Source organism: Piliocolobus tephrosceles, chromosome 20, assembly GCF_002776525.5.
Source record: "Piliocolobus tephrosceles isolate RC106 chromosome 20, ASM277652v3, whole genome shotgun sequence".
NCBI classification, from domain to species: domain Eukaryota; kingdom Metazoa; phylum Chordata; class Mammalia; order Primates; family Cercopithecidae; genus Piliocolobus; species Piliocolobus tephrosceles.
The window spans coordinates 95,148-117,281 of NC_045453.1; the positions used below are offsets into that span (position 1 = coordinate 95,148).

Here is a 22,134-nt window from a genome sequence, read left to right on the forward strand (position 1 = left end):
GAGTTGATGGGTGCAGCACACCAACATGGCACAAGTATACATATGTAACAAACCTGCACATTATGCACATGTACCCTAGAACTTAAAGTATAATAAAAAAATAAAATAAAATAAAATAAATTAAAAAATAAAAAAAAAAAAAAACAGGCGTGAGCCACTGTGCCCAACCAACTTTCTTCTAAACATTAGAAAAATATGACAAAAGTGACAACCATGACTATACTACGTTATATGGCAAAGGTGAGGGGATTTTGCAGATGTAATGAAGACACCTTATCAATTTGATCCAGGTGGGTCTGACCTAATCAGGTCAGGTGCCCCTTAGAAAAGGACTCCCTGTATGCTTAGACTTGAAGAAACAGAGACTGTCTCTGTTCCTGACCTTGAAGAAGCAGGTCACCACGAGTTTGACAGCTGCAAGGAAATGAATTCTGCTAACAATTACCTGGGCTCCGGAAAGGAATGCAGCCTGGCTGACACCCTGATCGCAGCCCCAGAGTAGAAGACCCAGCTAAGCCATGCCTGGCCCAATGTAATAAGCAAATGTTGTTTTAAGCTGCCAAACTTGTGGTAGCTTTTTTGGTTTTGTTTTTGTTTTGAGACAGAATCAACCTCTGTCGCCCAGGCTGGAGTGCAGTGGTACCATCCTAGTTTACTGTAGTCTTGAACTCCTGGGCTCAAGTGATCCCCCTGTCTCAGCCTCCCAAGTAGCTGGGACTGCAGGTGCATGCCAACAAACCCAGATAATTTTTTTAAAACATTTTATAGAGTCTGGGTCTCCCTATGTTGCCCAGGCTGGTCTCTAATTCCTGGGCTTAAGTGATCCTCCCACTTCAGCCTCCCAAAGTGCTGGGATTACAGGCATAAGCCACTGTGCCTGGCCTGTGGTAATTTGTTATGCAGCAATAGAAAGCTAATGTCCCCTCAGACATCTGCATGGCTTATTTTCTCTTCTTCACAGGGCAGAGGTTTTTGTGTTTTGTTGCTGCTGTTTCCAGGCATTTGTAATGGGACCCAGAGCATCTTCAGAAGAGGAGTTGTTGAACAGGATGTGGTCCATTTGGGACATAATACTACAGTAATTTATGCACATGTGTTAGCTTAAGTGAGGTCATCGTGCCCACAGAGCAGGTGGGAGGCCTCTCTGGACCATGGCTGGGTCAGGCCCTTGGCCTTCTAGGCCTGGAATGCCAATAAGTTAATCTGGGTGAGAGAGGACTGGCTGCTGATTTGTAATGCGGGTCAGCCTGACCAGCTCCTGGGTGCCAGACAGCTCATGCCAGTGACTCATGCCAGTGACTAGGGTCAGATGGGCTGTGACCTGCTTGGCCTTATCAGTCTCTTCACCTTCCTCCACAAGAGGGCAGAAGAGTCTGGAACTGTCCCATTCTCCTCTCCCAGGGGTCGGGGACTGGCCCACCACTGAGGCTGGTCTCTCACAGTGTTTCTCATTTCTTCCATTCTGCCTCCCTAGGCTGGGTTCCCTAGGGAACAGACGGAGGTGGTTTCACAAAGAGGGTTCTTATTACAGAAGGCCCTGGGGACCCACACCTTTGGGAGGGAGGGGACAAAAATAGGAGTGGGCAGAGGGAGAACTGCTATGCAGACCTCAGCTGACCCCATAGGGAGCTCTGGAGCCAAAATGCTCCTTCAGAGTTATCCTGCATTTGGGCCAAAATGGACCAGTCATTGCATGTGGGCCACCTGGGAAGGGTGTGACCCTGGGCCAGGCGGCTCCCTGCAGCTGAAGCAGGCCCTAGAGGAGCTACCCCTGAGGGCCACCTGCAGACCGCACTCCCAGCAGCTGGGTGGCAGGTGCTTTCACAAAGGGAGAGTTGAGCAGTGCCTTTCCTTCCTTATTCATGATATCTAGCAATACCTCTCCCACTGGGGTAATCCATCTTTTCTTTTAATTATTTTCCTTTTGAGATATATTAAAAATACAAAAAAATTTTTTTTTTCTTTTTGAGACGGAGTCTCGCTCTATCGCCTAAGCTGGAGTGCAGTGGCATGATCTTGGTTCACTGCAACCTCTGCCTCCTGGGTTCAAGTGATTCTCCCGCCTCAGCCTCCTGAATGGCTGGGATTACAGGTGCCTGCCTCACACCTGGCTAATTTTTGTATTTTTGTATTTTTAGTAGAGATGGGGTTTCACCATGTTGGCCAGGTTGGTCAACTACCACGCCCGGCCAAAAAAATTTTGATGTAGAAAACGAAAGAAATGTAATCACAAAAAAAAAAAAAAAAAAAAAAAAATTATAGGACCAGGTGCGGCAGCTCACGCCTGTAATCCTAGCACTTTGGGAGGCCAAGGTGGGCAGATCACCTGAGGTCAGGAGTTCGAGACCAGCCTGGTCAACATGGTGAAACCCCTTTCTCTACTAAAAATACACAAATTAGACAGGCATGGTGGTGTATGTCTGTAATCCCAGCAACTTGGGAGGCTGAGGCAGGAGAATCACTTGAAACCAGGAGGCGGAGGTTGCAGTGAGCCAAGATGGCGCCCACCATTGCACTTCAGCCTGGGCGACAGAGCAAGACTCCATCTCAAGAAAAAATACATATATATATTTATATTCAGATATCAAAATGTTAAAACTTTTTTTTTTTTTTTTTAAAGACAGGGTCTTGCTCTCGCTCTGTCACTCTGGCTGGAGTGCAGTGGTACAATCATACTCACTGCAGTCTTGAATTCCCAGGTTTAGGTGGTACTCCTGCCTCAGCCTCCCAAGTAGCTGCGACTATAGGAGCTCACCACCACACCCAGCTAATTTTTGTACTTTTTGTAGAGCTGGGGGTTCTCACTATGTTGCCTAGGCTGGTCTTGAACTTCTGGGCTCAAGCAATCTGCCCACCTCAGGCTCCCAAAGTATTGGGATTGCAGGCATTAGTTATGGTGCCCAGCCAAAACACATTTTGGTGGTGTCATAAATGTGCTTCTTTATTAACCTTTAGATAGCAAGATCTGGTGGTCCAATAACTGATAATTTTGAAGATACAATGAATCTAAACAGTATATAGACGCATTTGTGACAGCTGTGATAGGAAGTTATCTGTTATTTCGATTTGTGACAAAGCTACAGGTATTGCTAATTCTGCTGTGGTTTGTTACCTACTTTATAGTGAAAGGAAAGGTGGAGTATCTGTTACAGATTAGACACAGATGTGATCTCTTCCTATCTAACTTCCCGGTGCAGGGAAGTGGGTGTTGCTGTGTGGTGAGGGTGAAGAGGTTTTCTGGAAATTTGGGTTTAGGAAGAGGAAATGTTCCTAAAAGAAGGGACAAGGATCCACATACGTGGTGGGCCAAGAGGGTGGGTAGACCCTGCCAGAGCCTCCTCCAACCTGGAGGGCTCCCAGTGTCCACCTTCCCTGCCCCAGACCCCCTCCTCGAGGTACTGGGAGGCTGGATGAAGTCCTCGGCTGGGCTACACCCCACCCCAAATTCTCCCTGTCCCACCCTAGTGGCCCAGGCCACCCCGGCCTGCTCCCTTCCGCAAGGCACCTCACCTTCTGTGCCCAGACCATTAGCCATCGCGGTGACCTTGACCTGGGCCCAGGCCCTGCTAATGAAGAGGCAAGCCCGTACACACTCAGCCTGACCCACGGCGGCCCTCTGTGACGAGTCATACTACCAACCTCTTAAACAGAGCTCCACCGACGCAATGCCCAAGCATAAAAAGGCCAGGCCAGAGAGCCCGCCACCAGTCACCGACCCTGGACCCAGCGCACCCGCACCATGGCCGGCCCCAGCCTCGCCTGCTGTCTCCTCGGCCTTCTGGCGCTGACCTCCGCCTGCTACATCCAGAACTGCCCCTTGGGAGGCAAGAGGGCCGCGCCCGACCTCGACGTGCGCAAAGTAAGTCCCCAGCCCCGGTACGGCGGCGCTCCGGGGCGGGAGGGACCCGCTGCCACAGGGGCGCGCCCCGCTCAGGCCTCGCCTGGGAACCCCAGGAGCTGAGTTGACGCTCCGCCCTTGACCGCGCTCGAGGCCCAGACGGCGACCCAGCGCGCCTGCAGCCCCGCTGTCCCGCCCGAACTCCGAGCCCCGGACCCCAGCATCCTCGCACCGCGCACCCCGCCCGGCCTCGCAGGGTCCTCCGAGTCCCTACCACCACCCTGGCTCCTGCTCCTCCCGCTCACCCCGCTCGTCCCCGCAGTGCCTCCCCTGCGGCCCCGGGGGCAAAGGCCGTTGCTTCGGGCCCAATATCTGCTGCGCGGAAGAGCTGGGCTGCTTCGTGGGCACGGCCGAGGCGCTGCGCTGCCAGGAGGAGAACTACCTGCCGTCGCCCTGCCAGTCCGGCCAGAAGGCGTGCGGGAGCGGGGGCCGCTGCGCAGTCTTCGGCCTCTGCTGCAGCCCGGGTGAGCAGGGCGAGGCGCGCTGGGGCCGGGGGGAGGCGGGCGGGGACGCGGCCGGGGCTCTCCTGAACCCACCTCTCCCTCCAGACGGCTGCCACGCCGACCCTGCCTGCGATATGGAAGCTACCTTCTCCCAGCACTGAAACCTGATGGCTCCAAGCACCTTCGAAGCGTGCCACTCGCTTCCCGCATAGCCACCCCAGAAATGGTGAAAATAAAATAAAGCAGATTTTTCTCCTCCAACTTGACTCGTGTCTAAGTGCCAGAAATGGGACGGGGAGGGGGCATTGCGTGACTGTAAGATCGCGCCCGTTGTACCTGTGGCTTGTTGCATTCAGAGCAGGAATTCAGAGCTGGCCAAGGAAGACGTGTCCTGGCTGCCCGAGGGGACAGAGCGGGTGTTGTTCTGGCTGCCACCATCCTGGAGGGGCTGGAAGAGGGAGGGGCACAAAGGCTCTGAGGACTTGGAAACAGCCCCAGCTTCCCGCTCCCAGCCTGGGCTGAGGCCTACAGCCGGCTGCACTTCAGGGGATCTTTCAAAATCGAAAAAGACGATGATGAGGGAGCAAATACAGACAAGGGTCTGAGCGGGATGACCACAGGAAGTAGTCAGTGCACACTGAATGGCTTCCTGACCCCTGAAAGGAGGCTTGAGCCATACTTAGAAGTTGAGGGAGCAGAGCGGGCCTGGGGAGAGGGGGTCCTGGGGAGCAGCTGAAGGGCCACCATGTTTCCTAGGAGCTGACCCCAGGAGGCCACTGGCATGCTCAGAAGAGGAGCCCAAGCTGCGGGGACTGGGCTTGAATGCCTGCATGACTCTCCCTGGTGTCCCCAGGGCTGGGTCTGACCTGGCAGCCCTACTCCTGCCTGTGCCATAAAACATGTCAGGGCTGGGGACCCCACAAGCGGACAGGGGATCTTGAGAGTCCAGGGCCACAGAAATGACATGAACAAAGAAAATCTCTTGACCTCTATCTCCTATCAGTGAAGCAAAAGTATCTGAGACAGGTCTCAATCAACTTACCTTTTTTTTTCCTTTTTGTGAGACGGCGTTTCGCTCTTGTTGCCCAGGCTGGAGTAGAATGGTGCAATCTCGCCTCACTGCAACCTCTGCCTCCCAGGTGCAAGCGATTCTCCTGCCTCAGCCTCCTGAGTGGCTAGGACTACAGGCGCCCACCACCACGTGCTGCTAATTTTTGTGTTTTTAGTAGAGATGGGGTTTCACCACGTAGGCCAGGCTGGTCTCAAACTCCTGACGTCAGGTGATCCACCCACCTCGGCCTCCCAAAGTGCTGGGTTGATAGGTGTGAGCCACCTTGCCCAGCCAAAGTTTCAATCATTTTAGAAAGCTGATTAAGGGCCAGGCACAGTGGCTCGTGTCTGTAATCTTAGCACTTTGGGAGGCCTAGGCAGCTTGATGACCTTAGGTCAGGAGTTCGAGATCAGCCTGGCCAACATGGCGAAACCCCTACTGTACTGAAAATACAAAAATTAGCCAGGGGTGGTGGCAGGCACCTATAATCCCAACTACTTGGGAGGCTGAGGCAGGAAAATCGTTTGAACCCGCGGGGGCAGAGGTTGTAGTGAACTGAGATCCAGACTGGGCAAAAGAGCGAAACTCCATTTAAAAAAAAAGAAGAAAGCTGATTAAGAACACACCTAACACACCTCAGGAGGTTCCCTGAGGACATGTATCCAAGGCAGTCAGGGTACAGCCGGATGTTTTTGTTGTTGTTCTGGTTTTTGTTTTGTTTTGTTTTTTTGAGATGGAGTCTTGCTCTGTGGCTCTATCGCCCAGGCTACAGTGCAATAGCATGGTCTCGGCTTACTGCAAACTCCGTCTCCTGGGTTCAAGCAATTCTTCTGCCTTAGCCTTCTGAGTAGCTGGGATTACAGGTGTGCACCACCACATCCAGCTAATTTTGGTATTTTTAGTAGAGACGGGGTTTCATCATGTTGGTCAGGCTGGTGTCAAACTCCTGACCTCATGATCCACCCGCTTCGGCCTCCTAAAGTGCTGAGATTACAGGCATGAGCCACCGCGCCCGGCCTGGTTTTATACATTTTAGGGAGACATGAGACATTGATTAATACATGCGAGATGAACATCGATTTGCTCTGGAAAGGCAGGACAACTCGAAGGGGGGTTGTGGGGCTCCCAGGTCTTAGGGAGATAAGAGACAAAAGGTTGCCTTCTTTTGAATCTTTGTTCAGTCTTTCACTGAATACATAATTTACATGTAAGAGTGGGGTAGAGAAATAGTCACTCATGCCTTAGTCTGGCTCAGTGAATCTGCATTTTTACATAAACAATACGGCAGAAGGAGAAATCAGGTATGCATTTGTGTCAGGTGAGCAGAGGGATGACTTAAGAGTTCTGGCCTTTGTCCTGCACCTGTGAAGATAAGCTATCAATTTACATTGCCAGGGTGAGATGAGGCTCACAAGCAATTTCCCTGTGGGTAAATTGTGAAGGAAGTATGTAGCCCTTTGTAGTTTCTTATTTAGGAATAAAATAGGAAGCAGCTTTGCCTGACTCAGTTCCCAGTTTGACTTTTCCCTTTGACTTAGTGATTCTGGGGTCTTGTGATTTGAAATTTATTAATTTTCCTTTCCCACATTTATCCCTGCATCTAGACACTGGGAATCAGATAAAAGCCTAGTCCCCAGAACACGCCCCCAACCACCTGCCCATGTCACCGGGCAGTGCACTTCAGAAGGCCCACGCCCACTCTCTCACTCCAAAGAAAACAGGAACAGACCATTCCTGGGGCTTTCCCACACTCAGGAGCAACCAGGGCGGGGCAGGGAGAATGAACCCACAGGTGCAAGACTGAAAACATATACTGAAGAGCACTATAAGATTTCCTTCACAGGTGGTACAAAACAGGCCAAAAAGATATATGGGCCTCGAGGTTTGGGTGGGCAGTGGCTGGAAACAGTATCAGGGGCTTCCTGGTTGCTGCTCAGATTCTGTTTCTTGGCCTGGGAGCTGGTGAAACAGGTGTGCTCAGTTTATGAAAATGCATGAAACTGTATACATGGGATTGGTTCACTTTTGTTTGTAATTAAACAGTTGGTCCTTTCTGTGAGATGTACACCAGTGGAACCAACCAATCTGGGATTGTATATTTATGAAAAAAATTGTCTACTGAGCATGTCTAGACATTTTTGTCGTGTCATCATTGCCTCAACAATACAGTATAACAACAATTGACATGGCATTTACATAGTATTAGATTTTGTTTGTTTGTTTGAGACGGAGTCTCATTCCGTCGTCCATGCTGGAGTGTAATGGTGCAATCTCAGCTCACTGCAATCTCTGCCTCCTAGGTTCAAGCAATTCTCCTGCCTCAGCCTCCCAAGTAGCTGAGATTACAGGTGCCCCCCAACACAACCGGCTAATTTTTTTGTATTTTTAGTAAAGACGGGGTTTCACGGTGTTGGTCAGGCTGGTCTCGAACTCCTGACCAGAGTGGGTGATCCACCCACCTTGGCCTCCCAAAGTGCTAGGATTATAGGCGTGAGCCACCTCACCCAGCTGCAGTGAGGCTTTTGAAAGCCCCAGTGGCCTATGGCACAGTGGAATGGTTTTTGCTGGGGCGGTGAGGGGATGCCCCTCTTCTGACCTCACATCTTGGGGTGAGGAGGAGGGGGAATTTGTCGTGCAAGGGAGCAAGAGATTGACTCAAAGTGGAGAACATGGACTTCTTTTCAAATTGTTCAGAACAGTTTGATACACAGAAAGGGGTATTTGAGGCCGGGTGCGGTGGCTCAAGCCTGTAATCCCAGCACTTTGGGAGGCCGAGATGGGCGGATCACGAAGTCAGGAGATCGAGACCATCCTGGCTAACACGGTGAAACCCCGTCTCTACTAAAAACACAAAAACTAGCCGGGCGAGGTGGCGGGCGCCTGTAGTCTCAGCTACTCGGGAGGCTGAGGCAGGAGAATGGCGTGCACCCGGGAGGCGGAGCTTGCAGTGAGCTGAGATCCGGCCACTGCACTCCAGTCCGGGCGACAGAGCAAGACTCCGCCTCAACAACAACAACAAAAAAAAAAAAACAAGAAAGGGGTATTTGAGGAAAGTGGTCAAAGTTCTTTGGCCCCTCAGAAACCACCCAGAGAGAGAGGGGAGCATCTGCCCACAGAACACCCCACCTCCAATCGCATGGGCATGAGCCTGTGGATTTGTGCTTTCCAAGCTGCCTGTCCACCTGCCACACTCGCAGGATGCCTGGGCCTCCCACTGGGACCCCACTCCTTCCTCTGAGTGCCTCACATTCCCTCCCACCCCAGTGGCTCTGACACAGAGCAGAGGGGTGTCAGCCCAGCTTTCCCCACCTTGGGAGAGACTTCAGGGTCCCTTTACCCCCTCAGGCACCCACCCACTGGGCCATTCTTTCCCTGGGATCCAAAGCCTGCAGTATTTTCTTTTGCAGCCTTAAAACACAGAGGGCTGGCTGGGTGCAGTGGCTCATGCCTATAATCCCAGCACTTTGGGAGGCTGAGGGGGCTGGATCACATAAGGTCAGGAGTTCAAGACCAGCCTGGTCATCATGGCAAAACCCTGTCTCTACAAAAAAATACAAAAATTAGCCAGGCGTGGTGGTGTGCACCTGTAGTTGCAGCTACTCAGGAGGATTATTGCTTGAATTGCTTGAACCCAGGAGGCGGAGATTGCAGTAAGCCAAGATCATGCCACTACATTTCAGTCTGGGCAACAGAAGAAGACCCCATCTCTAAAATAATAATAATAAAGGTAGTATTCTGGCCTCCATAAGCCATGTTCTTTTGTTTTATTTTTCAATTGTTTCAGAATTTGAGGGTTATAGTTAGTTAAGTTAAGGTTAGGCTGTTGTAATAAAAACACTCAAATGGTAAAGAGACATTGTGGGCTTAAGGAACATAGATGTTTATTTCCCTCTCTTTTCTATCAGTCTGACACGAACATTCCTGGTTCTGTTCCACCCTGCCATTTAGGACCCAGTTTTCTTCTATCATATAGTTATGTCATCCCCTAGGCCTTGTCACTGCCTGCATGCTTCAGGCTGGAGGGCTGTGGATGCCACCTGGTGGAAAGGGAAAGAGTGTGGAAGATAAGAGGTGCACCCACCGTCTTAAGATTTCAAGTGCCAGCCGGGCACAGTGGCTCACACCTGTAATCCCAGCTACTTGGGAGGCTGAGGCAGGAGAATCACTGAAACCCCAGAGGGGGAGGTCGCAGTGAGCCTAGATAGTGCCATTACACTGCAGCCTGGGCGACAAGAGTGAGACTCTGTCTCAAAGGGAAAAAAAAAAAAAAAGATTTTGACCAGGCGCGGTGGCTCAAGCCTGTAATCCCAGCACTTTGGAAGGCCGAGACGGGCGGATCACCAGGTCGGGAGATCAAGACCATCCGGGCTAACACGGTGAAACCCCCATCTCTACTAAAAAATACAAAAAATTAGCCGGGCAAGGTGGCGGGCGCCTGTAGTCCCAGCTACTCGGGAGGCTGAGGCAGGAGAATGACGTAAACCCGGGAGGCGGAGCTTGCAGTGAGCTGAGATCCGGCCACTGCACTCCAGCCTGGGCCACAGAGCGAGACTCCATCTCAAAAAAAAAAAAAAAAAAAAAGATTTCAAGTGCCACTTTTCCTTTTACTCAGGTTTTATTGACAAAAACATGGTCATGTGGCCTACCTTACTGCAATGGAGGCAGAGAAATATAGCTACGATTTCTTTTCTTTTCTTTTTTTTCTGAGATGGAGTCTCGTCTGTCACCCAGGCTGGAGTGCAGTGGCTCAATCTTGGCTCACCGCAACCTCCACCTCTGGGGTTCAAGTGATTCTGGTGTCTCAGCCTCCCGAATAGCTGGGACTACAGGCACATGACACCACACCCGGCTAATTTTTTTGTATTTTTAGTAGAGACGGGATTTCACCACGTTGGCCAGGCTATTCTTGAATTCCTGACCTCAGGTGATCCGCCCACCTCGGCCTCCCAAAGTGCTGGGATTACATGTGTGAGCCACCACTCCCAGCAACAATTTCATTACGATGAAAGAAGTTGTGGTAAATAGCAAAAAAATTGCCCCAATTCTCTACCTCTCCCTATAGCTGCATCCGCAATATGACTTTGTAATTTCTCCCATCAAGAGAAGTCTATTTCTCTACTCCTTGAATCCGTTCTCATCCACCTACATTGAAATGTCTCCATGGTGGTTTGTCATAAACAATTCGTTGTCGCCAATGGAATATGGCAGAAGTAAGGAATGGCAGATCTAAGCTGAGCCTAGACCCCAAGAAGTCTTGTACACCTTGTTTGTTCTTTTGCTCCTCTGTCTCATCACAAGAACAGGCTCAGGCTAGCTACTCTACTGGAGGATGAGAGACCACGTGGAACAGAGACACTCCACAGCTGAGCTACCAGCTGCTAACAGATGTATGACTAAGTTCAGTCAAGATCAGCCAAATCCAGCCAGCTCCCCCAGAACCATTCAGACAACCCATGGGGTGATGGGAAATAATAATTGGTGTGTTTAAGCCACCTCATTTTGGGAGCAGTTTGTTACCCAGCATAATTGTGGCAATAGATATACGATATGGAGGGAGAAGAGGTTCTGATGAACAGCTAGCATTCTCAGCCAGAGTATTAGGTAACTGGATACTCTTCGAACTCCTAGCAATGACAGTGTTTATCTTCTTTTGAGAATTATATGAATAAATTTCCCATTGTTGAGCTATCTTTCCATTCATTAAGAAATCCTATTTGCTCATGATGTACTCTTCTATTTAGTCTTCTGCAGTTGACTTACTAATATTGATGTTTGAATCTAAGTCATAAATTAGATTGTTATATAACTTTTTTCTGTGCTATAATTTTATATCAGTTAGGACTGAATTTATTATTAGATTGGTGCAACCTAATAGGTTTTTGCCATTACTTTTGTACCCACCTATAGTGAGTAACAGAAAACCCAGCAGATAGCACCTTGAATTAACAGTTTGTTCATGCAACTCGCGGGCTAGTTGCATTTTAGGACTAGTAGTATAACCATTCCACAGTGCCTTCACAACCCAACCCATTCTGCCTTCCTGCGGTGTCAGCCTTAGTATATACCTTTTGTCCTCATGTCACAAAACTATTACTTGTTCTTTGAGCATTTTGTCTACGACCCAAGCAAGATGAAAGCAGAAGGGTCAATTATTTCTCTTTAATATTAAGGTAGGACTTTTGCTTCTGTCCACAAAGTAACTGGTAACTGACTAGCCCCTCCACCATAAGCAGTTGCAAAACTGGATAAAATATATATAGCAACTATTTCAGGCATGATAGACAGAAGGAAATTCAGTAGGTGAACCCCATGATTACCCCAGGATTCTGCTGGGAACAATGTCCTGACCACGATGCAACAAGATGAAGTCTGAGCAGAGCATGGCTGTCACACTGACTGGGGAGGCATGGAAAGAAGTTGCAAAAATCCTCAGCGAAAAAAAAGAAAGAAATTACTGTCTATGTAGAAAATCCCAAAGAATCTTCAAAAAAGTTATTATATCTAATAAGTACATTTAGCAAGATCACAGGATATAAAGTTAACATTAATACTTCATAATTCTATATACTAACAATAATTACTTGGAAATTACATTTTAAAATACAGCACTATTTAAAATAGTGTGAAAAATACGAAATCTTTTGGAAAGATATCTTACCTAATATATACAAATTCTATACGGTGAACTATAAAACGCTGATGGAAAAATAGAAGACCTGAATAACTGGAGAGATATATTTTGTTTATTGATTTGGAAGACTCATCAGGGTAAAGATGTCAGTTCTCCCCAAATTGATTGAAAGATCCAATACAATTCTAATTAAACTCCCAATAGGATATTTTTGTAGAAATCATTAAGTTGATTCTAAAACTTATACAGCATGGCAAAGGAACTAGAACAGTCAAAACAATTTTGAAAAAGAACAAAGTTGGAAAAGCCACACAACCTAATAAAGTTATCATATTCAAAACAGCGTAATATTATAGAAAGGATAGATCTAGGCCGGGTGCAGTGGCTCACACCTATAATCCCAGCACTTTGGGAGGCCGAGGCAGGCAGATCACTTGAGATCAGGAGTTCGAAACCAGCCTGGACAACATGGCTGTTGAGATCACGCCACTACACTCCAGACTGTGTGACAGTGAGACTCTGTCAAAAAAAAAAAAAAATCAGTGGAACAGATTAGAGAGTCCAGAAATAGACTCACATATATATGGCACTATCTCAGCTCACTGCAACCTCTACCTCTTGGGTTCAAGCAATTCTCCTGTCTCAGCCTCCTGAGTAGCTGGGACTACAGGTGCGCGCCACCATGCTCGGCTAATTTTTGTATTTTCAGTAGAGATGGGGTTTCAAACTCCTGACCTCAGGCCATCTACCTGCCTGGGCCTCCCAAAGTGCTGGAATTACAGGCATGAACCACCACACCTGGCCAAGAAGTTCTTTTTTGTTTGTTTGTTTGTTTTTGTTTTTGTTTTGAGACGGAGTCTGGCTCTGTCGCCTAGGCTGGAGTGCAGTGGCCGGATCTCAGCTCACTGCAAGCTCCGCCTCCCAGGTTTACGCCATTCTCCTGCCTCAGCCTCCCGAGTAGCTGGGACTACAGGCGCCCGCCATCTCGCCCTGCTAGTTTTTTTGTATTTTTTAGTAGAGACAGGGTTTCACCGTGTTAGCCAGGATGGTCTCGATCTCCTGACCTCGTGATCCACCCGTCTCGGCCTCCCAAAGTGCTGGGATTACAGGCTTGAGCCACCGCGCCCGGCCAAGAAGTTCTTTAACAAGAGACACTGCTGTGTCCTTAATGTAGATGCTGAAAAATAAATAAATAAAAATAAAAATAGGCTGGGCAAGGTGGCGCAAGCCTGTAATCCCAGCACTTTGGGAGGCCGAGGCAGGCAGATCACGAGGTCAGGAGATCGAGACCATCCTGGCTAACATGGTGAAACCCCGTCTCTACCAAAAATACAAAAAAATTAGCCAGGTGTGGTGGCGGGCACCTATAGTCCCAGCTACTCGGGAGGCTGAGGCAGGAGAATGGTGTGAACCCGGGAGGCAGAGCTTGCAGTGAACCAAGATCACACCACTGCACTCGAGCCTGGGCAACAGAGCAAGACTTTGTCCCAAAAATAATAATAATAATAATAATAATAATAATAATAATTTTTTAAAAAGAAAAAGAAAAAGAGACACTGCCAATGTTACCATTTTTATGAAAGAGCAGATGTGGAGGCTTGAACACTGCTTTGACCCTTGTCGCGGGTTTGCCGCAGCCCGTTTGCCCCGTAGAGAATGAGCAGACAAGGGCCGACCTCTCCCTGCTAAATGGCTCTGTAGCTGGGTCAGGGGACTCAAGGAGAGGGAGAAAGAGTGGAAGTCTGTTCAGGGATGTGGACATTTGGGCAAATTGTGGGTGGGCAGACCTTCCTCGCCCCTTCCCAGAAGTAGTAGCCTGATTGTTTTGAAGACAAGCGGAGGGAAAGGAGTCTCTGAATCTGTATGTATTTGGGAAGAGGAAGTTCCTGGACCTCATTCTGAGACTGTCCCCAAGTCCAGACACTAGTACTTTGGACTGGACTCGGTGCAGCCAAGCCACCTGCCTCTTCCCACTTCCCAGTTGGAAGAGTTAATAAATTCCTATTAGGTTTGGTCCTGCTCCAGATGGAGGCTGGCCCTGAGTGTACCACATGAAACAGGAGCAGGAGGTCGCGGCAGTGACCCAAGTCTGCATAGTCCCTGCCCCTGCTGGCTAGACCCAGTCATACCATGCACTGCCTGGCAGAGGAACCCAGAACCAGGTCAGGGGTGAGAGCCAAAGGGAGCCCTGGGAGTGTGGAAGAGAGCCTGACCTTGGCATGTGCCTGGACTCTGCCCAGGGCTGCTGAGGCTGGGCTGCTTGAGTCACCAGGCTTGGCCCTAAGCCTGGGCGTTGGGGTCACGGCCCAGGCGGACTTCCCTCCTCCTGCACTCCCTCCTGGCCTCAGAGTTTGCAGAGGATCCCGAAGGAGATGCAGCCTCTTGTGGCTCCAAGACCTGGAGAAAGGAAGCCCAAGGAGAGGATGCAGAGAACAGAGGAGGCCAAGAGAGAGAAGGATGGGAGGTGTCGGAGGGGGTGAGGGGACAGAAGGGGGGTGTGGAGGGGCCAAGGAGAGAGGCAAGAAGGGGCCCGGGAGCTGGGAGAACGGGGAGGCGAGAGCAGGGTAAGAGACAAAGGAGAGAAAGGGCAGATGGGACCAGAAAGTCCTCCGGTTCAAGAAGGGAGGAGAGAACCCAAGAGATGTAGAGGAAGATGCCCAGAGCTGCTGGACGTCTTTTTGCCAAAGGGGCTCGTGTCAAAGGGCAGAAGGTCTTCATGTCCGGGAGCTAATGTGAGTGCGCTCCTGCATGCGTGAGCCTGTGTGTACATGCTCCTGCCCATCCTCCTGTCGGCTGTATCTGTTTCTTTGGGTGTGTCTGTGGCTCTGAATGTGGGGCTCAGGGTCTCTATGGTTGTGGTCAAGCGTCGCGGACATGTTCCCAGCAGTTATTTTCTTGTCTGTGTTTCTGTCCAAGTGAGCTTGAGGTTGTGTGGGACTTTATCTGTAGGGGTCCCCCACTCTGAGGGGCCCTAATGGTGGGTGCACTGGACGGACAGCAGGTGGCGCTGTCTCCGCTGGGTCTGGGGTGATGTTCCCGCCGCCACCACACACACGAGCACTGCCTTGGGTGAAACAGACATTGCACTGGGAATCCCGGGACCTGGGTGGGTCCCTGAGTGGTTTGTCTCCTGGGATGAAAATGGGGACAGAATGGTCATCCCTTGGCCCGTCTCCTCTGCCTCCCTCACTCTTCTCTCCGTCACTGTCAATGTCTCTGCATCTCTCTCCATCATTCTGCTATCTCTGTCTCTGGGTCTCTTGCTGTCTTGTCCTCCAGGCCTTTCCCCTCTCTGCCTTCACTTCTTTCCCTCTGCTGGAGGATACCCAACCCCCCCCCTCCAAGGCCACTCTCGGCCTCTGGTCTCCCCCTCCCCTGCCTCCCAATCCGCCCTGTCCCTCGGGCTAGCGACACCTCTGCGGGTCCCAGATCGCTTCCTCTACGGGACCTGTTGCTTCTCTGGGGTGGATCTGTCCACGACCTCAGGTCCGGGGACTGGCCGGGCGGCATGGTGGCGGGGATCCCCGCTCCCACCTCGCTCCCCTTCCCTCTTCCCGCCAGAGACTGAGACAGACGCGAGGCCGTGCATTTTCAGAGGTTTATTGTCCGTGCTGTAGGGGCGGGCGCAGACAGCGCGCCGGTAGGGCGGGCGGGGGGCTCAGTAGACGCCGGGCGGGGCGGGCTCGAAGGGCTCGGGCGCCCCGGCCAGCTGCACCAGCCGCAGCAGCAAGGCCCCGGCCGGCCCGTCTAGCTGCGTGGCGTTGCTCCGGTCGCTGGCGCGGGCGCGGCGGTGAAAGCCCTCGCGGCAGTCGGGCTCCGTCGTGCAGCTCTCTGCGGGAAGGACCTGTGAGCGCGGGCGCCCTGGGGTGGGCGCAGCTCGGGATGCGGAGACCCACGCCCTCCCTGCCGTGCCTGACTCCGCCCCCACCCCGCCGCAGGTCCGCGCTCCCCCACCCAAGCGGTGGGCGCCCGCCCAAGCCCCAGGCCCGTCCCCGCCGCGCACCGTCGTTGCAGCATATGCCGAAGGCGGCGCAGCGGCCCCCGCTCCCGCACGCCTTCTGGCCGGACTGGCAGGGCGACGGCAGGTAGTTCTCCTCCTGGCAGCGCAGCGCCTCGGCTGTGCCCACAAAGCAGCCCAGCTCGTCCGCGCAGCAGATGCTCGGCCCGAAGCAACGACCTTTGCCCCCGGGGCCGCAGGGGAGGCACTGCGGGGACGGACGGGCGGGGTGAGCGGGAGGAGGAGGAGCCGGGAGTTGGGGGGTTGGAGGCGAACCCCGCGAGGCGGGGATGCTGGGGTCCCGGTCTCTGAGTGCGGGCGGGACACTGGGGCTGCAGCTTGCAGGCGCACTGGGGCGCCGTCTGGGCCTCGACCGCAGTCACGGGCGAGGCGTCCAAATCCGCTCAGCACCTTGGTTTCTTGAATGACTTCTCAGTGATAGCCCTCAGCGTCCTCCCCCTCGGCTAGGGACCGGTCTCCGGTGGACTACAGCATGGGGAGCCCTTCCTCGAGCCTCGGGGCCATCGCTGGTGGGCGCCACTCTTGCAGCTGCCCCACCTTCCCCCACTCGAGACCCTTCCTCCTTCCTCCTCACACTGCTGCAGCTTGAGCCAGGGCCCACCCGCTTCCCCACACCATGCAGAGAGGCCCTGCCCATTGAGAACCCCGCCCCTTCCTCCCATTTCCTGTCTCCTGTCTTGCCTTGCCCCTGCCTCCTGCCAAGCTTGACGGCCTCAGCTGGGGCCCTGACCCCCTGCTCAGTCGCCTGTGGGTGGCAGGGGCCTGAGCTCTAGAGGAGGGCACGGACACCCAGGTGTCTCAGGACCCCAAAGGAGCCTAGCAGGAGGAAGGAAGGCTGCGGGGGTTGCCCACTCGGCCACTCTAATTTGCTCAACAGTCGGTTCTCTGGCGCAATGGATAGCGCATTAGACTTCTAGCTGAGCTTGGTGTGGTCTCATTTGCTCAACGGCTCATCATTGAGCCTGCACAGAATTGCATGCACATCGTGATTGGATTTCCTTCAGCTCTGCTGGAAATGGAGGAAACGTCCAGCACTAGAGAATTAGGCCAGGTTCCCAGCAGAACTTCCCCACAGGATGCCCCACTCAAGTGCGCTCAGACCAGAGGCCATCTTCTGTGTGGGGGCCTGGGCGCCTGTGGCTGGGAGGCTGGGGCTGGATGAGGAAAGCCTCCAATGCCAGGTAGGACGGAGCCTCTGCTGCCCCAGCCAGTCCAGATGCAAGAACGCCATGGGCACAGGGGAGGCCATGATGCCCCGTTCTCCCTGATCCAGCCCCAAGCCCAGTCACTGGGGAAGCATCCCTCACTTCCCTGCATCCCTGTCTGGATGGCGACAGTGACCAGGAGCCCCTTCAGCCTCTCCCAGCCTCCTCCAAAGCCTGGTTTCCTCTGGCCCACCCCATTGGCTCCTCTGCCCAGCCATGCCATGCCTCTCTCTTCCTCCCCCACACTTCCCCTAAAGGCCACCACCACCCATGACTTCCCTCTTTCCTAGCCGCTGACCCAGGGTGTGAGCACTGCCCGCTGTGGCAGCCCTGAGAGGGCCTGCGGTGGGAAGTACCTGTCTCAGCTCCAGGTCGGACATGGCCCTCTTGCCGCCCCTCGGGCAGTTCTGGAAGTAGCATGCGGAGGAGAAGGCCAGTAGGCCGAGGAAGCAGGCGGGCAGCATGGTGTCGGGCATCCTGGTGCACACAGGTGGAACCCGTATGCAGCGCTGCTTGGTGGCTCTGTGCTGCTGCCTCTGCTGGCTGCCTATTTATGTCCGCAGGTGTTCCCCTGGAGGCGAGATGCAGCCACCGCCCCCTCCCCAGTGGCTCCCCAGGAGCCCACGGTGGCCAGGTCCCCAGCCGTCAGCAGTGATTCAGGCATCTAGGGACACACGTGGGCCTGTCTGTGCAGGGGATCATGGGGGAGGGGTGCGGGCCGCCAGGCTGTCATGGGCCGCGGAATGACAGCAATTGCCTCTACTGTGACTGAAATGCTCTGGATTCAGGGAGAGGAACAGACTGGGGGTCACCTGGAGACCGTCTCTGAGCTTTCTGGTTACCCAGAAAGGGCTTAGGGTCCAAGAAGAGGGTAAGAGGAACCGAGGGGCTGGGTGTTAGGGGCAGGGACAGGCCCTGGCCTAGGAGCTGTGGGGCAGGGGACAGCCAGGTGCTAGGAGCTGTGGGGCAAGGGACAGCCAGGTGTGTGGGGAGGGTTAGCCCTGTGACAACAAGATAAGGGACCAAGAACAGCACAAGCCCAGAGTGGCGAGGACAGGGGCTTTGTACTGGCTGCACCAGAAACAGGAATCCCTGCCTTGTGAACAAGGCAGCTGCGGTCGGTTGTGGAGTCAAAGGACACAGAATGAGAAGGACTTGTTCTTACGGGGTAGAGGGGTGGCAGACTGCTGGGGAAAGTGCAAGACATGACACCCCTGCACCCCCATAGAGCAGGGAATGGGGACTCAGGCCCTGAAACGGGGCCTTGGGGACACATTTGGCACATGACCTACCACCCCCTCCCAGGTAGAAACATGAGTCAGGGGAGCTACTATGGGGAACAAGAACTCCACGCCAAGTAAGGTTCAAAGGTGGAGAGAGCCCCAGGGAACCTGACAACTGTTTGTCCCAATTCCTACGCCTGCCAGGACCTTAGTATGTGGGAATCAGGGCAGGTACCGTCTCAGACCTGGGGTGGGAGAGGGGCCGGGGGTTCTGGGTCTGGGGGAAGGTGCAGGAGGAGGCATAGCTAAACAGACCCAGCCTGAGAAAGCCACTTTTTGTCCCTAATCCCAAGGTGGCAGGTCTAAAGAGGACATGGCCTCTCTCCCTGGGCCACCAGAGTGCCCTGCTGGTCTGGGGCTCAGGCCGGGCACCCCCTGCCTCTCAAGCTGTGCGCAGCCCCCAGCTCTTGCAGTTGCCACAGGCTCTTGGCCTCCTCTCCGGGGTGCAGCCGGATGCTGTGAGGAAGCTCCAGAGGACACAGCAGCCCCGTCTCCACCAAGGGCAGGGAGGAGGCCAGCATCCCAGGAGGGGCCGCCTGTACTCAGGCCATGACATCGGCCTTTTCAGGAATGACCCCTCAGGGACTGCAAGGACCCTTTGAGAGGCAACACTGGGCAGTTGTTGTTGCAGCAACACTGGCTCCCGGTAGCTCGGCTCAGGGTCTGGACTCTGCTGCTTGAAACTTCATGGCTTGGGCAGCTCACTGAACTTGTCTGTGCCTTACTTTCTGCCGGTGTGAAGTAAGGAAAATCGTGGTACCCACCTCCTAGGGTCATTGTGAGGACTGAAATAAATAATTTATTATACAAAAGCTTTAGAGCCAGGCATGGCAGCTCATGCCTGTAATCCCAGCTACTTGAGAGACCCAGACAGGAGGTCGAGACCAGTCTTGGCAACACATAGCAAGACCGCATCTCTAATTTATTTATTTTTTTTGAGACAGAGTCTTACTCTGTCAACCCAGGCTGGAGTGCAGTGGCGCAACCTCAGCTCAGTGCAACCTCCACCTCCCGGGTTCAAGCAATTCTGTCTTCGTCTCCCAAGTAGCTGGGATTACAGGCATGCGTCACCACGCCAGGTTAATTTTTGTATTTTTAGTAGAAATGGGGTTTCAACATATTGGCCAGTCTGATCTCAAACTCCTGGCTTCAAGTGATCCACCGGCCTTGGTCTCCTAAAGTGCTGGGATTACAGGCATGAGCCACTGTGCTCGGCCCCACCTCTAATTTTAAATAAATAAATAAATAATTTTTTTTTTCGAAGTCCCGTTCTGTCGCCCAGACTGGAGTGCAGTGGCGTGATCTCAGCTCACTGCAACCTCCGACTCCTGGGTTAAAGCGATTCTCTTGCCTTGGCCTCCCGAGTAGCTGGAATTACAGGCACCCACCACCACGCCTGGCTACTTTTTTTTGTATTTTTAGTAAAGATGGGGTTTCGCCATGTTGGCCAGGCTGGTCTCAAACCTGACCTTGTGATCCTCCTGCCTTGGCCTCCCAAAGTGCTGGGATTACAGGTGTGAGCCACTGCGCCTGGCCTATAAATACATTTTAAATGAAAAAAGAAAAATAGCTTTAAGGCTGGGCACGGTGGCTCACGCCTGTAATCCCAGCACTTTGAGAGGCAAAGGCAGAAGGATCACTTGAGCCCAGGAGTTCGAGAGACCAGACTGGGCAACATAGAGAGACGTCATCACGACAGATAATTTAAAAATTGGCCAGGTGTGGTGGCACATGCCTGTGGTCCCAGCTACTTGGGAGGCTGAGGTGGGAGAATCGCTAGAGCCCAGGCTGCAGTGAGCCATGCCTGAGCCACTGCACTCCAGCTTGGGTGAGAGTGAGACCCTGTTTCAAAAGAAAAGGTAGCTTTAGAAAAGTGCCTGCACCTGGCTGGGCACGGTGGCTCACGCCTGTAGTCCTAGCACTTTGGGAGGCCGAGGCGGGCTGATCACGAGGTCAGGAGATCAAGACCATCCTGGCTAACACAGTGAAACTCTGTCTCTACCAAAAATACAAAAAAAAACGGCCGGGCGCGGTGGCTCAAGCCTGTAATCCCAGCACTTTGGGAGGCCGAGACGGGCGGATCACGAGGTCAGGAGATCGAGACCATCCTGGCTAACACGGTGAAACCCCGTCTCTACTAAAATACAAAAAATTAGCCGGGCGTGTTGGCGGGCGCCTGTAGTCCCAGGTACTCGGGAGGCTGAGGCAGGAGAATGGCGTGGACCCAGGAGGCAGAGCTTGCAGTGAGCCGAGGTCATGCCACTGCACTCCAGCCTGGGTGACAGAGCGAGACTCCATCAAGAAAGAAAGGGGAGGGGAGGGGAGGGGAGGGAAGGGGAGGGGAAGGGAAAGGAGGGAAAGAGAAAAGTGCCTGCACCATTGTAAAGTTGATGAACAGCAGTATTGCATTATTAATGCCGTTATTCTTTTTTGTTTGTTTGTTTTGTTTTGTTTTTTGAGATGGAGTTTTGCTGTTATCACCCAGGCTGGAGTGCAGTGATGCGATCTTGGCTCACTGCAACCTCTGCCTCCTGGGTTCAAGTGATTCTCCTGCCTCAGCCTCCTGAGAAGCTGGGATTACAGGCACCCATCTCCACGCCTAGTTAATTTTTGTATTTTTAATAGAGACAGGGTTTCACCATGTTGGCCAGGCTGGTCTCAAACTCCTGGCCTCAGGTGATCCACCCTAATCAGCCTCCCAAAGTGCTGGGATTACAGGTGTAAACCACCATGCCTGGCCACTGCCATTATTCTTGTTAAGAGCTAGGAGATATTTCCAGAGAGAGCAGCTTCCTGGATTAGTCTAGGAGGGACATTTTCATTCTACTCATGGCCTGGAAACAAGCTTGATCTGAGGCCCTTGCCCCGTTGAGACTCCGTGGGTTGTGAGGCTAGCTGAGGAGGAGGGAGGCTGGAGGCCTGGCTAAGGTGCCTTGGCCCAGCACCTTACCCCTTCTTCACTGCAGGGGGTTGAGTCAACAACTGAAAACGGATGAGGCCAGACTGACTGAAGGGCCCAAGCCATGGGACAGGTGAGGACCTCTGTGCTGACCAGATCTGTCTACCAGGATCTTCATTCTAAGACTGGCCTCCCACACCAAGGCCCCTTTCTCCCTGGACCTACCTTCTCGAAACCTCCACTGACTGGGAAATGTCTCTATACTGTGCTGACTGGCAGCATTTCCAGCACATCACTCCATATGTCACACGGACCCCCAGACACCACACACCCTTCTACATGTCCCTTACAGGTTTCCTTTCCCAACCTACTTTTTACATCTTCTCGGTCCTTTCATCTCCTACATCTCAGCTCATGATCCTGATTCATTTTTCCTTTCAAAAGAAAGGAGTCAGTTCCTTCACCAGTTCCTCCCCGCTCCCCTGACGTATACCCCTCATCCACCATTTTCTAGATATGATGATGTCATGACAGATGAGTATTACAAGTTAGATTGCAATTATGCCCTCTGAGCTAAGCCATGTAGTATATTATGATGATCTTTCATCTGTGAACAACTTTTTGTATTCCTTGGAGTTAGTGATCATCTTGGTTTTTCACTTGTGGTCCACCTGCCCTTTTTGTTTTTGTTTTTGTTTTTAGAGAT

General features: G+C 52.5%; 2 protein-coding genes across 2 annotated transcripts; one reads left to right on the forward strand and one right to left on the reverse strand.

Moving 5' to 3' along the window:
* The first annotated feature begins 3,739 nt into the window (after positions 1-3,739).
* Positions 3,740-4,599, forward strand: LOC113223565 (oxytocin-neurophysin 1). The gene is made up of 3 exons (XM_026452978.1): positions 3,740-3,859; positions 4,161-4,362; positions 4,447-4,599. The coding sequence occupies exons 1-3, from the start codon at positions 3,740-3,742 to the stop codon at positions 4,500-4,502; spliced, it is 378 nt and encodes a 125-aa protein (XP_026308763.1). The 3' UTR covers positions 4,503-4,599.
* Positions 4,600-15,607: 11,008 nt separating this feature from the next.
* Positions 15,608-17,971, reverse strand: AVP (arginine vasopressin). Its single transcript, XM_023220620.1, has 3 exons — positions 17,603-17,971; positions 16,027-16,228; positions 15,608-15,854 (listed from the first exon to the last, which is right to left on the reverse strand). The coding sequence occupies exons 1-3, from the start codon at positions 17,720-17,722 to the stop codon at positions 15,682-15,684; spliced, it is 495 nt and encodes a 164-aa protein (XP_023076388.1). The 5' UTR covers positions 17,723-17,971; the 3' UTR covers positions 15,608-15,681.
* Between the last annotated feature and the right edge of the window lie 4,163 nt (positions 17,972-22,134).

What these genes read in the sequence shown, in the direction of transcription:
- LOC113223565 (XM_026452978.1), top strand. Translation starts at nt 3,740, where the DNA reads ATGGCCGGCCCCAGCCTCGCCTGCTGTCTCCTCGGCCTTCTGGCGCTG. An exon ending in CCGACCTCGACGTGCGCAAA is followed by an intron (nt 3,860 to 4,160) that starts GTAAGTCCCCAG and finishes TCGTCCCCGCAG; the next exon opens with TGCCTCCCCTGCGGCCCCGG. An exon ending in CGGCCTCTGCTGCAGCCCGG is followed by an intron (nt 4,363 to 4,446) that starts GTGAGCAGGGCG and finishes CTCTCCCTCCAG; the next exon opens with ACGGCTGCCACGCCGACCCT.
- AVP (XM_023220620.1), bottom strand. Translation starts at nt 17,722, where the DNA reads ATGCCCGACACCATGCTGCCCGCCTGCTTCCTCGGCCTACTGGCCTTC. An exon ending in CCGACCTGGAGCTGAGACAG is followed by an intron (nt 16,229 to 17,602) that starts GTACTTCCCACC and finishes CCGTCCCCGCAG; the next exon opens with TGCCTCCCCTGCGGCCCCGG. An exon ending in CGGCATATGCTGCAACGACG is followed by an intron (nt 15,855 to 16,026) that starts GTGCGCGGCGGG and finishes TCCTTCCCGCAG; the next exon opens with AGAGCTGCACGACGGAGCCC.